At 43.7% G+C, this 15,716-nt stretch overlaps 1 protein-coding gene across 1 annotated transcript in view; it reads left to right on the top strand.

The window, feature by feature from the left end:
- The window catches only part of LOC142571191 (uncharacterized), an 81,498-nt gene that overhangs the window by 53,847 nt on the left and 11,935 nt on the right, over positions 1–15,716 (top strand). The window contains exons 3-5 of the mRNA XM_075679460.1: positions 6,039–6,107; positions 8,526–8,603; positions 8,879–8,935. Of these exons, the coding sequence (XP_075535575.1) occupies positions 6,039–6,107; positions 8,526–8,603; positions 8,879–8,935 (204 nt within the window). The remainder of the gene's footprint in view (positions 1–6,038; positions 6,108–8,525; positions 8,604–8,878; positions 8,936–15,716) is intronic.

Below are 15,716 nucleotides of genomic sequence, written 5' to 3'. Positions count from 1 at the left end.
AATGTGCGCAGGGTCGTTCAGATATTTTCTCTGTCAGCAATAGGAACTCTTCAGTTTCTACATGAAAACCCACAATGCCATCCTGATGCATGCCAGTTCAAAAATTGTTCGGCAACAGTCGCTTTTATGAAGATGATGGCGAAATAGTGCGCGCTTCAATGAATCGGAGCAGTGAAGATAGGAGGACAGCATGAAGAACCATTTTTCATAGGAGACGATGAACAACTCTCCTGGCTGGAACTAGATTTAGTCTGTTATCTAGAAGACCTCCAGATGCAAGACGGCCGATCAAGTCGAATGACCAAAAAATCCTACGAAGCGATACTGCTCACAACAGGACCAACAGTGGCACTGATTGAATTTCTCCTTGACCATGTAAAGTAGATCATTTTTTTTTCTCGTCTCAGTTTTCAGCTGTATAGATCAATGTGTTTTACAGGTTACTTTTTTTAATTGCCGTTACCGCTACGTCTTAATATGCCGTCTATACAGCGAGTCTGTCGAATCGTTGTTTAGCTGTTTTCGGCAGTTTAACGGCGGCAACAATAGGGTGGGTGCCAGGACTGCAGTGAACTGTTGAAGGCACTGTCTAAAAATTTTCTGAACTACATTCATCTAAAAGGCTTCTTTTTCAGGTTTGCTTTTTTCAAGCGACAAGGAATAGAAATGCGCCAACTTCTTCTGAAATAAAGACACCGCTGAGGTTGGCCATTTTACACGCTCAAGCATGTACTCTACCAACTGCATTGAAGTGGCTGTCAGGGAGCTTTGCATAGAACTCGAATTCCTAAAGCTATGGTGTAATACAGAAGCAGATCTTAAACTAGCACCAGTAGCTTTCCTGGCTGGGTACATTGTGCGAGCTTGTAAAGGAAAGATAAGATCAGTTGTTTCTTTGTAGTGGACACAAATCTTGTTTTAAATTGTGCTTAATGTTTGTCACCTTAATGTTTGGCCTTTTAATTGACCTTAATATGAGTGATTTTGGTACTTTGTGCTGCATTGCACTGTTATTATTATTACACTGTCACTATTTACGCTGCTACGCCTCTTTGAGCAGAACACTTCTTTACCATAATCAAGTTGTTGCTTTATGAAACATTTGACACTGGTTTTCAGGTGCCATGCGAATTGCGCATGACCCTGCTGGAAGCACCAGTACCAACCGGGCCACTCTACGGGCCTATAGAAAATACGGACAATGGAGGCTGACATACCCTAAAATGGAAGTTATTCAGCTTTGCCAGCTTACTTGCATCTTTGTTCAGCGGGCCATGAAGAGAGATGAGATTCAACAAGCAGCAATCTGTGTCACCTGTTAATGTCGTATTACTTACACATTTCACACAGTGTCGGCAGTTAATGTGTGGGAGAAAGGACTATGCTCACACTGAGAAGCTTTGCAAAATATTCGTAAGGAAGTTGCTGCCAGCTGCTCTTAGCCAACAGGGCTGCGAATGTTAATTCAATAATGGAGCGACTTTTGAGGTTGTCACCTAAACCTCTCTCAAGGAAGGTTCTCAGTCTATGAATACCAGTCCATATATTCTTCCTTGCTTATGACAATGCATTGAAAATATAAAGCAGCTAGCTGAAACATTTTTTGCACTTTTCTCGGCTGCGGCTGCAGTTGTAAACTCCCGATTTCACCAGTATTGAATTGTTTGTTTCAATTAATGACTCAGATGTGGACATACATGCATGTAGCCATAATTTTTTTCTTGGACAGGGCCTGAGATGTTTTTGATGCCAAGCAGGATGGGAAGGGACGGGGTGCTGTTGGGCGAGCTACACTTGTCAGGAACACTGGCAAGAGAGAGGAAAAGTTAAACTTCCTTAGAAGGGGAGCACTCCTTAGATGAGCTACAGCATCACTCATATGCTTCGCCATGATGAGAAACAATCTACTGGTGATTATGTGCAATGATAAGCTCATTTATTTCATCTAAGTTAGTTTGCATCACTTGGGAAACTCGGCACAAGTTCTCCCCAAGTAAAGTTCTTGCTTTCAGTATGTGTTCACGAGAAGTGAATAAAAGTACTGATAGATTGCCTAAAGCAGAACCTCGCGATGGAAATGCGTTAACCGGTTGTTAATCGTGCGGGCAACCGTCCCGGATAGTGTTCAGGCGTATTGTAGAACAGGCTTCCACCCCTGCGACAATCTGTTGGCGTTTGTGGCGTAATGCGCACTTCTCATGACGATGTAAAGATTTTATCTGCAATTTCCAAATATAAAACGCATTATTTGCGCCTTGATTGGAGTAGAGGTCACGCGTGCCGACGCAGCCGTCAAGGCACTCTCTATCAGCTGCCGTCCCCGAGCAGTGGCGCCGCAGCGGGCGAACGGAGGACTAGGCACGTGACGGCCTTCAGGCGCGATGCAGCGTGCCGCAGCGTGTGCTTTTGCGTCGAGCTGCCGCACGTCTATGCCCGCCACGGTAGCTTTGCGGTTATGGCATTGCTAGAGGCCATGCATTTGATCCCAACCGCAGCAGCAGCATTTCGACGGGGTCGAAATAGAAAAACTCGTGCACTTAGGTTTTGGCACGCCTAAAAGAACATCAGGGTGTCAAAATTATTTCAGAGTCCGCACCTACGGCGTGCTTCATAATCCGATTTTGGTTTTTGGTACGTACCAGCCCCATAATCCAATTCAAGTTCTATACTTCTGCACAATGCGATGTGCCATGTGAGGCAATGACTATGCTCAACCCTCTCAGAGGTCACAAAATATGGCGCACAACAACCCCTCTAGCACACACCTCTCCCTGTGTGCTCTGTGTACTACGCAGAAAAACAGGCGTGGTGCACGCAAAGTAACTTTTGACATCAACTCACCACTCTCGTGTTAGACTAAACGTTCAATAAACTGAGCTTTAGCCGTCAACATCACCGATAATTATCGTAAATAAAAGCATCCAGCACGGAAAGATTCGCTCACAGATTCCCGCAGTGTGTGGGATCTGCATTATTTTTTTTCTCTCATTTTCTTTCCGATTACTCCTGGTTCTTTATGTGCTCTTTCAAATTTCTTGACATTCTCATCCTTTCTGTGCCCACGCTATTTAGGTACAAATACCTGTCCACTTCAGCTGCTCATTTGGTAAACGGGTGAGCATTTCTATGTCTACCCAATGATAGGTGTGTCCGTCACGTAAGACAAAGAAGGGCTCATATTCAGTTGAAGCAAAAGCTACAAGCGCCCACTTAAGTCAATCGAACATTCACTTCACCCACACAACACACAGAACAGCATACATTTCAATAAAGAACGTTCGAACCATAAGTAAAACATTCCATGCCCCTCTTAGCAAATGTACTGGTGGTTTTGCTACAGTTTCCCTATCGCTGTAGTTTCGCGAAAGTAAGCTATCTCGAACAATTGGCGCACTATGGAAAATAGGTTCTTTAATTCCAAACAGATTAAAACCGGTTATATATCATGCACTAACTCTGTCCCATCTACAATAATGCTTACTAATATGAGGCTCTACAACGACGACAAATTTAAATAAACTAGAGGTTTTACAAAAGAGAGCTGTTCATGCTCTTGAACGCGTCCACTTCAATGACACTACATCTCCATACAAAATGAGGCATAAATTAGTTCCTCGGAACCTTCTTTATACACAGAGGCTCTAACTTTATATGTTCATGCAAATTAAAGAAAACTGGCCTAATTTTGAGTCTATCTATCTTCAAATGACCACAGACAGCAACTTTCGTGTGATTAACTATAAACTACCTGATATTAGAACTAATTAAGGGATGCATACCTTGAGGTATAAAATTCACAAGCTCCTAAATGAAAACAAGGAAATGTTAGACCTAATAAAGTACTCGCCTTCAATAAAAATATATAAGAGAAATATATGTAACCGAACATAGCTCGTTGCTGTGATGTGTGATTTTCGTGCGAACTCTGTGTTTTCACGAAGCCAGTTTTAAATGCTTCTTTATGTCTGTTTGATCCAAATGAATATTGTAGCGCTTTTAAATGTAAGATATAGTAAAGTTCAATGCCTGTTTTTGTTTCCTGATTCCTATGTTTGTTACTGAATGCATACTGCTGCAAATCGTGACATTTATTTTTTCGCCCTAACTGTGTTGTTCATGCTGTTTTTTTGTTGCACATCGTGTGCTTGCTTTTCTTAGCTTGTAGTGTATAAGTTGTTTCTCGATCTTGCCTCATAAGATCCTTGTTCCAATACCCCTCCTCTTTTTTTCCTTTTCTCCTCGTTCTTACGCTGTCCTGATTGCTTCGCTGGAGCGCAGATTGTACAGGGGTCAGGGCGTCAGTCAAGCACATGCTGGCGCCTTTAGTCCTGACCCTTCTGGTTTTCTGTGAGAAAATTGGAAAACATGTGAATAAAAATATGTAAAACCTAATTCGCCATAGCTAACACCAAAGTTCGTTTATTCTACTCCCGCCATAATTTCAGAATTGGAATGTATTAATTAACTATATCTTAATTAACTGAAGTTAATTAACTTCACCTGAATTAACACCGATTGTCGTGGGTTCGATTTCCATAATGAATTCTATCCTTATTGAGCCTGCATTATCATGTTCGCTATGGTACATACTATCGAACATGATCACCGAACGACCGATGAGGGTTCATAAGGGTTTATAGTGGTCGGATCAAGTTCCAAGACATTGATTATGGCACCGGGCTGCGTAGGCATGAGCAAGTGGCACAATTCTTACGCATTCTTAGACAAATAACCGAGGAGTTTCCTTCTAAGCGTTCTAATTCACGTTCCTGAGTCGTTCTTCCAAACTAATTTTGCTCTACGCTTCTCTGTCTTCAAATGAGGCCAAACCCACGCCCCTTCGCACTGCCTCCTTCGTGATTTTACCATGGGCTCCCAAAGCCAACCGGTCCACCGATCGTTGGCTAACTTCGAACCCCGACAACACTTGCGAATTTAGGCGCAGCATGGCATTTGCTAACGTCAGCGCTAGCACGATGACTCCTTTCCCGATTACACGCACCACGTCATATTTATTTTGGCTCCAAACTGCCATATGTTTCATTATTGCTGCATTCCACTTCGCTTTCAGATTATCATGGTGATTGTTTGAGCAAGTCTTTCCCTCGTTTATCTATGTGCTGATCTTTCATATTGCGTGAGTATGGGTATGACTAGCTATAAATCGATGCCACGTAGTTACCCGTCTCTTCACTGAAAATCATAATTCCTGAGGTGTATATAAAAATGCCAGAATCCAGCACGCTGGTGACAGTTTGTCACTGACCCGTTTCAAAGGGAATATCAATATATCATCAGCATCACTAATACCGTATCGTGCCACTTGCCCCGCGATGTGACATACGGGACGGGTAGCGTTGGTACGGGCAATCTTTGCATTGCGGTTGCGCTGTATTCCATCAGCTGTCCAGTCATGTAGTAGTTGCAGGTAGTAGTTGCCTACTGCATGTAGCTGGACCTCAATAACTCAAGCAGGCTAGGTCACTTTTTCTCACCACCCGCTTTTAAAAGGGATTCGAAATCATCATCAGGGATGTGACATATGCGCCGCATAGTCTGGATACATGTGTGTACTCTTCGGTACACGCTATGGCGCCTCCTGGTAAGGTACGAACCGCTGGTGATGGGGCGAATCGTTGAGATACGCGCGGCTGCAACCACGCAACGTCGGGCTCAGCTGACCACTGCAAAGAGAGCGGCACAAGTCGCTGCTCGCCGTGGGCGCCCGGCAAACAGCTCACATTGTTTTTGTGAAAACGACGTGAACAGGCTTCACTGCGAAGACCCTATAGTGCACGCTTTCGAAAATATAGTTCCTATGGAGGCGTTCCTTCACCTTACGCTGTGACTGCACTACGTGTGTCGCGCAAGCCTCAAACTTTTCTGCGGTGACCTTAGGTTGAAATTATGTCGTCAAAAACCTTGAAGCAACTTAAACATTTTACTACCGCTTGATGGCAAATATAGTAGTTATCTGCAGAAAATTTTCTATGCCTACACACATGGATATAGCCTTATTTGCCGTCGATCTTTTGCAGGGAATATTCAAGATGTGCGTCGTCTTCCGCTTTTGCTACCATAAGTACGTGACAATGCGAGCGACCAACGTAAGTGTTCACTTGTATCATTTCGTGTTATTGAGGTCGCCGTGTGTCTGCGCAAAACATTGCAGTCAGATCATCTTGATTCATGATTCCATGATTTTGGAAAATTTTCTCTGTGATTTATCTCACGAGAACTTTCGCTTGAGTCTTGGAATCGCCTCCGAACGAAGACCTATGCCTGGAAGCAATACACTGCTCTCATATGTAGAAAATGTCTTTCCAGACTTGTTGCCTGCAGAAGAACCTCAAGACAACAAATATTTTTTCAATGTGGAATGGCCTCTCGACCGTTTCTTATCCCTTCTTGCTGCGCATGGTTCTGGTGCTATCCGAATATAACTAAATAGAGAAGAATACGAGAATTCCACGTAGCGCCTCCAAGTTTGGTGACGTTTTTATTGCGACATTTATCGACACTAGGTTACCTCAACGTTTCTCCATCCTTGAACTATAAATCTGTAGCAACAATTTTACATAGAAAGCATAAGGCAGCATTTATCAATCTAAAGGTTCTTTCGGTAACTACTGTGACATATTGTTCGTATGCACAATATGGGCATTCATTTCCGAATGCCTTCCTCTTTGGATTCCTCTATAGTTTACTTAGGAGCCCGGGAACATCATCACGGAAAAAAAATATAATGCGCAAATGCAGTCACAGCAAAACGTGCTGGTAACACTGTAACTGCTGTTAAAACTTGTAAACTATTTAGCGGCCCCTGGTTCAATATCTTCTTCATTTTGTCTAACGGAACAGTTTACGGTGTTAATGTTACATTGAAATATATAAGCATTAGAACATAGGCATGACACTGCGTTGTAGCCTAAGCTGGCCGACAGCAGCTTGCTCGCTCATCTATATGCACTGCTATCGATTCGGCAACATTGGGAGTAGACGAAAATCAACTGGCCGCTGGCAAGGATGTACAGTCCTCAGCGGCTGAAACGCGATTCTCAGACAGCATGAGGGCCAGCAATTTATTGCGCCACCAATGGACGCTAGGGAGATTGAGCTGATGCACTCTTGTGTAACATGAAAACGAGTAATTTTGATGCATCGTGACGAAATTCGCCCCCCTCAGGGATCCTCCAGCGCTTACCGGTGGCGGCGCAAGAATCACCGGCCACCGTACTGTCCGAGTATCGCTTTTCAATCGCTAAGCACTGTACCTGTGCATCTGTCCCTTGCTTGGATGCACTACCGTAAACATGCCTGACTAAAAAATGTAAATGAGACCCATTGCAGGGTCAGACAATGTTTATTGCAAACGAACATAGCGGCGCCGCATAGAATATAACGTACGCTGCTCTGCGCAGCGTCCCTTCTTTTTTCAGGCAGCACAGAGCCGACATAATAACTTCACACCGTTTAGGCGACAATGCCGATTTCAGCCATGATGTCTACAAGTTCGCCTCATGAAATAATTGTACCACCTATGTGTGTGGGGAGACCGGTTACCTTGCGCGAATGATTAGTACCACATATCCAGAAATTTCTTTCATCGCGTTTTCACGTTATCTACATATAAAGGTCCTATGAAACGTTGTTTTTTATATCACAATTAATGCTCCCCATACCAACATGTGTGCTTGTTCATCTTTCTCTGGTGACCGCTTTTCACAGACTAACAAATGTTAAACGATACTGGTCGGTGCAGGACTCGCCTACATCTATCGGAAGGCTCCCGCATGTTATCCATGCCTCTGTCTGTCGTCTGTTGTAACCGAACTGCTTTCATTGCTCAAATGTTTAGCTGCTGTCTGCTTCTTCACCGCCACTGCAACTTGGCAATACCTTCCTGGAACTTGGCAGGAAGCCCCGCAAGCGTAGGCTCATCTCAGCACACATGCACAGACGCAGCGTTTTCATGAAGAAGCTGCACCTGCTCCTTTGTTGTGTTTTAGAATTTGCCAGTCTGGTCTAGGACAGGTAGTTAATCTCTATTATATAGAGGATCAACGGTTCACAATTACCTCTCGACCGCAAACTTGTTGTCCAGTAGCCACGTTCATTAAGTACCAACCATGTCAGAAAAGACGGAGTACCTTAGATGTATATCAGTAAAGTTATCTCGTATTGGTTTCCTCTAAACATGAACGCGTTTAAATAGTCTTGCTTCGGGGTCAGTGACCATTAGGTTAGAAAGACTCGTTTAGGAGAGCTGATTATCTGATTATACAGTCTTTTCTTCAGTTGCCCAAGGTAACAGGTATGGTATGGCGGCGCTTTCTTTATTATCCGGCGTTTTCCTTCTCAATTGATTAGCACAGACCTAATCGTACTTTTGGCAACAGCGAAAATTCCCCACAAGTACGACGAATCGAATTCTCATCAACTCGTCTACCTTACTATCGTGCTTCAGCACAGAACTCAAAGTACTTAAGAGGGGTCCATTTATTATGCCGCATAATTTGTTGCAGAATACGGATGTGAACCGCGACAAAACATATGACTGCATTGCTAAGATGGCATCACTTCTCACTGTTGACCTCAATCCGGTAAGTCTCATCTGATAGCTCGAGTGTTGAGGTTTTTAGTGTTCTAAACAATCACCTAAATCCTTTATTTCACAGGGGCAGAGACTTTTTGATAGCCCGACGTTCCGAAATTTAACATTTTTGCTCGAAATAATCTTTATAGAATAGAAAATGATATTGTTATAATTTCAAAAAATGCAATCGCTTCACAAAGGGCCCACACCGCAGAAATTTTATTACCCAAAAGCTTTTTCGAGTAGCAAGCTGAGCCCTCACCATGACATTCCTAATTTCAGGAATGGATAGAAAAGACGGACCTGGTAAACCCCAAAGGGCTTTACTTTGAAGGCGCTGTGAGTGAACAATTTTTTTATTACAATAGCAGTTATATGGCCAAGCCAAGTGAATTTCTCTCGTCATTGTTGGCGTCGGCATCGCTGTGATCCGTTCAAAGTCCAAGTGCGATAACATCGAGATGCCGCGTAGTATTCTGCAGGTGCGAGGGAAATCTTGCGAGGATGAGCTAAGAAGCATGGTGGGTTGATGTGGCGGCGTGTTCTCACGCGTGAAAGGAAGGAAGGTGGGCAAATAGGGCGCCGTCTCCTCACGTGTGTGCAAGGGGAGGATGAGTACTGGGCATTCATGTTCCCCAGGTGAGGAAGGAACGGGGCACCTAAGTGGCGCATCTCCTTTCTGCTCCGGCTGCGGCGGTTGAGCGTAAACCCCCTAAATTAAACTAGAGCTAACGACACTTCTTCCGCGCCCGGCATCTCTTTCTGATGGTCTCCTCGCCGCTCGTGCATACTCTCGTCGCTCTCCTTCGCAGTTTGCTCGTTATCCCAGGGGCGCGCGGCTCCACCCAAAGTGACGCGAGGTGAGATAATAAAAATTGTTGTTGGGCATTGATTTCGCATAGATTTTGGTCGTATTTTAGACCTATTTACGTTGTGCTGTGCTAACAGCGATGACGGAGCGCTACGAGTCTGGCAGAAGCAAATGAGGTTTGTGCTTTTTCAGTATTGTCACTGCGCACTTCTTTTGCCGCTTTGCCTTGGCGGCCTGCTAGGAGGAGCTACTTGAGTTTCATGGACAAGTTTCATGGACAACTTCGTTTTTGTGTCGAGTGCTCGGCCAAAAATCTGAGCTCTTTGTCTCGCTAATAATGTATAAGTAATTCACACGATATTTCTATGCATGCGGAAGCTTTATTTAAGAGTTATGTTTTCCATGACCCTTTTACCTGCAGGCAGTAGCACTGTCGCGGCTTGCAGAGATCAGGCCGCTTGGCGACTTAATTTTAATGCATTGGGCAGATTCTTTCTTTAGCTGCCGAAAAAACTTGCCCGGCGTGAAAAGGCTGCGATGAAGTCAATGTTTGGCCGATATATGCGAAGGACGATGCGTTCGCGTGCGTGCAGCAACTCGATGGGCTTGCGCTGCTCAAAAGTGCCTACGTGTACTGCTGCGTACATCCAATCGGCTGCCGTGGGTCAAGCTTTTGCAGCTTCATAATTTATTCATGTGAGTACCGTGATGATCGAACGTAAGGTGCGTGGCATATTCGTCTGAATTGCGCGAGAGTCATGTAAATATGTGCGCGATCAATGCGGCACATCTCAGCCGTTCTCGTCATTAAATTATGACGCTGGCAACTCCGTGTGCAGTGAAAGTGGTTGTACGCCTTTGTGACAAGCCGGTGCTGCTGGGTCTCAAGCGCAAACATCACAGTGAGACCTGTACTTTATTTGTAAACAAAGCGTTAGCAAGGACGAAAGTTACGCATAGAAATGATTTCAATCTATGAGCATATTACAAATTTTGGTCCTGTGCGCTGCAACGCGACTGTAAAACGCTTTTGTTCTCCTTCTTGCGAAAGTGCCGCTTATTGCGGCCGATGAATGTTTGAGGCAGCTGTTGACCAATCTGTCTCAAGACTAACGAGCCTCAATTCGAGAACATTTCCATCATGGTGCTTAACTTCGCGGAAGCTACCAAAAAGGAAAGAAAGATACAGCGACAGCGCTAGAAGAACACGAGCGCAGGCTATCAACGCTTACATAAATGGAAAACACATCAATATTCAGTGTCCCAACAATCATAAACCAAGACTTTAAAATATGAAAATGCCTCGTACCTGGACAGAACCGAGGTGACGTTGTTTTCCAGGGCCTGGAGATACTCAGACTATTTTTTCATTCCGCTTAAGAACATAATTAGTCTTGATTTAAGGATAAAATTATGGGGTTTTACTAGTCGAAACCACTTTCTGATTATGAGGCACGCCGTCGTGGAGGACTTGGGAAATTTCGACCACCTGGGGTTCTTTAACGTGCACCTAATCTAAGTACACGGGTGTTTTCGCATTTTGCCCCCATCGAAATGCGGCCGCCGTGGCAGGGATTCGATCCCGCGACCTCGTGCTCAGCAGCCCTACACAATAGCCACTGAGCAGCCACGGCGGGTAGTCTTGATTTATTGATGAACTTCTGAAATAATGTGTTTAGATGAAAAATGTCCGTCTCAAACTAGAAAAGCAACATGAAAAACTTTCGATACAGGATTTCGTTGCAGAATACGTACCACATAAAAGTGCTTTTCTCAGCGTGAAAGAAGCCCGCCAATACACTAAAAGTGCATCGAGTGGCCAGTAGCGTAGCCATGTGTTGAATGTTTCCACTGCGATTGCAGCAAGTGCTGAATACTCTAGACTTGTGCATCTACATCTGTCGCAAAACAAGATGTGTTTATATGCATCACATATTATGGCAGCACGGCCTGTGTCAAGGAAAGCACACCAAGGTCTTCCCTGCTGCCTGCCAAATTCATGTGTCACAATCTTGAATAGTGAAAACAGCTCCCAAGGAAGAAAATAGTGATCCTAAAATACAGACTTGAGCCATTTGACTTAGCTAGAATTTATTTTACCATTCTCAGGAAACCTATTTCTGTTAAGAAGTTACAAAATATACGTATCTCTCAGGATCTGCATCGTGTCTGGGTTTCATAAAGGCCTAGTGGGCTTTTTCAAGTGCGTCATCCTGCAGTTCAAATAATAAAGCACAGTTCATAAAATTTTCACAATGCAATTATAATAAGAAAATAGCATTGGGTAGGAAAAATAAATAAAATCTTGCTGGTAGATTTTATTTGGTCTTTAATGGGGGGGTATATGTAAAAAAACATTGTCATATACGCAGCAAAACGGAATAAAATTGCATATTGTAGGCCGACCAAACATGCGGTGCCTATCCAAAATATACGTCATACATTATTATTAGCCTAACTCTTCAATTCATATCAAGGCAAATATTGGTGATCTCCAATTACCAATATCCTGTTTCAGCGGATTCCATCCTATGCTTAAAGATTTCTTGACCTCATTCATTTTTATTTATCCGTTTACCAAATAAAGGTATTGCTTAATTGCCATTGATGCGGACCTAGGTTTTGCTCAGCCATCATTGTTAGCCTCGGCAATCTTCTGGACATGAAAAGGGAGCGTCTGTCATGCACGCAACAGCTAACATTTCCTAGTCTAAATATTTAGTACTTGTCATGTTGGTGCTCATGGCAACTTATCTTCGACCTACGAGCGCCATGTGTTCTCAAGAAAATATTTTTATAGTGAGCAACAGGAATTGCCTACTTGCACAAACTATATCTTCACGATGAATAGAGAGCGATAATGTATTCATTCGCAAGATAAATTCACTAGTTCAGTTAAACAAATGTGACTAGCATCCCTATTGATGACAGTGTACCACGAAATTCCGTAAAAACTCTTTCGGGCTAACTTTTAGTGCTCGGAGTAGCCAGCTGAGGTTGTTAGTTGAACATAGTGAACGCTACAGCGCGGGAACCAGCGGTTAGAAAGGAGGCACACAAAGCACACGGACTCAGCGCTGACTTTCAACAAAAGTGTTTATTTGGTCGGTCCGCAGCCAGTCTTATCACTTGGCGAAAAAAAACAAAGAAAATCACACATGCGAGCAGAGCTTGCTCATAATGTTATCGCATCCTGGCATTGGAATCTAGGAAGGTCGGCTCCTTTTCATACAAGGCTATCAATGTACAACTCACATAGCTTCCTGCCGCGCAAGAAATTGCGGCATCCTTGGTAATTTCCCCAGTAAGGCTTCATTTGCTCCTAGATACAACCTTGTAGTTATCAAAGGTACATTTACGCCCACAGTCACAACAGTGCATGCCTAGATGATTTTGAATGGTGTTGTTAGGATTGTTGCGGCGTTTCCTAAGCCGATCGTTAATGTATCTACCGGTTTGTCCGATGTAGACTTTACCACATGATATAGGTATTCCATATACGACACACTGGGCACATTGTGTACAGAGCTGTCTGTTATTAGTTTTACACTGGGCCTTCTCTCGAAAAACAGCGCAAGTTTGCGTCATGAGTAACACCAGCTTTCTCATCATCATCATCATCATCATCATCATCATCATCATCATCATCATCATCATCATCAGCGTGGTTACGCCCACTGCAGGGCAAAGACCTCTCCCGTAATTCTCCAACTACCCTCGTCATGTACTAATTGTGGCCATGCTGTCCTTGCAAACTTCTTAATCTCATCCGCCCACCTAACTTTCTGCCGTCCTCTGCTACGCTTCCTTTCGCTTGGAATCCAGTCCGTATCCCTTAATGGCCGTTGATTATCTTCCCTCCTCATTACACATCCTGCCCATGCCCAATTCTTTTTCTTGATTTCAAGCAAGATGTGATTAACTCGCGTTTGTTCCTCCCCCAATCTTCTCTTTTCTTATCCCTTAACGATACCCCCATCATACTTCTTTGCATAGCTCGTTGCGTCTTCCTCAATTTAAGTAGAGCCCTTTTCGTAAGACTCCAGCTTTCTGCCCCGTACGCGAGCACTGGTAAGACGCAGCTGTTATACACTTTTATCTTGAGGGATAATGGCAACCTGCCGTTCATGATCTGAGAGACGCACCCCAGCCCTATCTAATCTTCTGATTATTTCAGTCTCATGCCCTAAGTAGATGTATTCCCTTACCACTTCGAGTGCCACGCTACCTATCGTAAATTGCTGTTCTGTTCCGAGACTGTTAAACATTACTTTAGTTTAGTGAAGATTAATTTTTAAACCCACCCTTCTGCTTTGCCTCTCCAGGTCAGTAAGCATGCGTTGCAATTCGTCCCCTGAGTTACTAAATAAGGCAATATCATCAGCGAATTGCAAGTTACTAAGGTATTCTTCATTAACTCTTATCCACAATTCTTCGCAATCCAGGTCTCTGAATACCTCCTGTAAACACGCAGTGAATAGCATTGAAGGGATGATATCTCCCTGCTTGACGCCTTTCTTCATTGGTAATTTGTTCTTAGTTATTGGTATTTCATTATGGAGGACTACGGTGGCTGTGGAGCCGCCATAGATATAGTTCAGTATATTTAAATACGGCTCGCCTATATCCAGATTCCGTAATTCCTGCATGATTGCTGAGGTATCGACTAAATCAAACGCTTTCTCGTAATCAATGAAAGCTATATATAAGAGTTGGCTATATTATGTGCTTTTCTCTGTCACCTGATTGGTAGTGTTAGTACGGTCTACTGTTGAGTATCCTTTACGGGATCCTGCCTGTTCCTTTGGTTGACAGAAGTCTAACGTGTTCCTGATTATATTTGCAATTATCTTAGTAAATACTTTGTAGGCAGGACAGTAAGCTGGTCGGTCTAGAATTTTTCAAGTCTTTGGCGTCCCCTTTCTTATGGTTTATGATTAGGTTAGCTTTCTTCCAAGATTCCGGAACGCTCGAAATCATGATGTATTGCGTATACAAAGCGGCCAGTTTTTCTAGAACAATATGCCCACCATCCTTCAACAAATCTGCTGTTAGCTGATCCTCCTCAGCTGCCTTCTCCCTTTGCATAGCTCCCAAAGCTTTCTGTACTTCTTCCGGCGTTACTTGTGGGATGTCAAATTCGTCTGGAGTATTTTCTCTTGGAGTATCGTCGTCGGTGCCACTCGTATTGTATACATTTCTATAGAACGCCTGCGCCGCTTGAACTATCTCATCCGTATTAGTAATGATATTGCCGGTTTTGTCTCTTGACGCATACATCTGATTTTTGCCTATTCCTAGTTTCTTTTTCATTGCTTTTAGGCTTGCTCCATTTCTGAGAGCGTGTTCAACGCTATCCATATTATACTTTCTATGGCAGCTGTCTTGCGCTTGTTGATTAACTTGCAAAGTTCTGCAAGTCCTAGCTGTAGGGTTAGAGGCTTTCATGCATTGGCCTTTCTTAGTCAGATCTTTCGCCTCCTGCGATAGCTTACTAGTATCCTGCCTAACGAAGTTACCACTGACTTCTACTGCACGCTCGTTCGAATTCGAGTTCTTACCGTCCTATGGTCACTGCAGCGCACCTTGCCGAGCACATCCACACTTTGTATGATGCCAGGGCTAGCATAGAGTATAAAGTCTATTTCATTTCAAGTCTCGCCATTTGGGCTCCTCCATGTCCACTTTCGGCTATCCCGCTTGCGGAAGAACGTATTCATTATGCGCATATTATTGTGTTCTGCAAACTTTACTAATAACTCTCCCCTGATATTCCTATAGCCTATGGCATATTCCCCCACCGACTTGTCTCCAGCCTGCTTCTTGCCTACCGTGGCATTGAAGTCGCCCATCAGTATAATTTATTTTGTTTTGACTTTACTCATCGCCGATTCCACGTATTTATAGAAGTTTTCGACTTCCTGGTCGTCATGACTAGATGTAGGGGCGTAGACCTGTACGAACTTCAATTTGTACCTCTTATTCAGCTTCACAACAAGACCTGCCGTCATCTCGTTAATGCTATAGAATTACTGTATGTTACGCTTATTAATCAGGAATCCCACTCCTAGTTCTCGTCTCTCCGCTTAGTCCTGGTAGCACAGGACGTGCCCGCTTTTTAGCACTGTATATGGTTCATTGGTCCTCCTAACTTCACTGAGCCCTACTATATCGCATTTACTGCCCTTTAATTCCTCCAATAGCACTGCGAGACTCGCCTCACTCGATAACGTTCTAGCTTTAAACTTTCCAGGTTCAAATTCCAATGGCGGCCTGTTCGGACCCAGGTGTTCTTAGTACCCTCTGCTG

This window comes from Dermacentor variabilis, chromosome 2, assembly GCF_050947875.1.
Source record: "Dermacentor variabilis isolate Ectoservices chromosome 2, ASM5094787v1, whole genome shotgun sequence".
Taxonomy (NCBI): domain Eukaryota; kingdom Metazoa; phylum Arthropoda; class Arachnida; order Ixodida; family Ixodidae; genus Dermacentor; species Dermacentor variabilis.
This window is presented reverse-complemented; position numbering and strand designations above follow the sequence as displayed.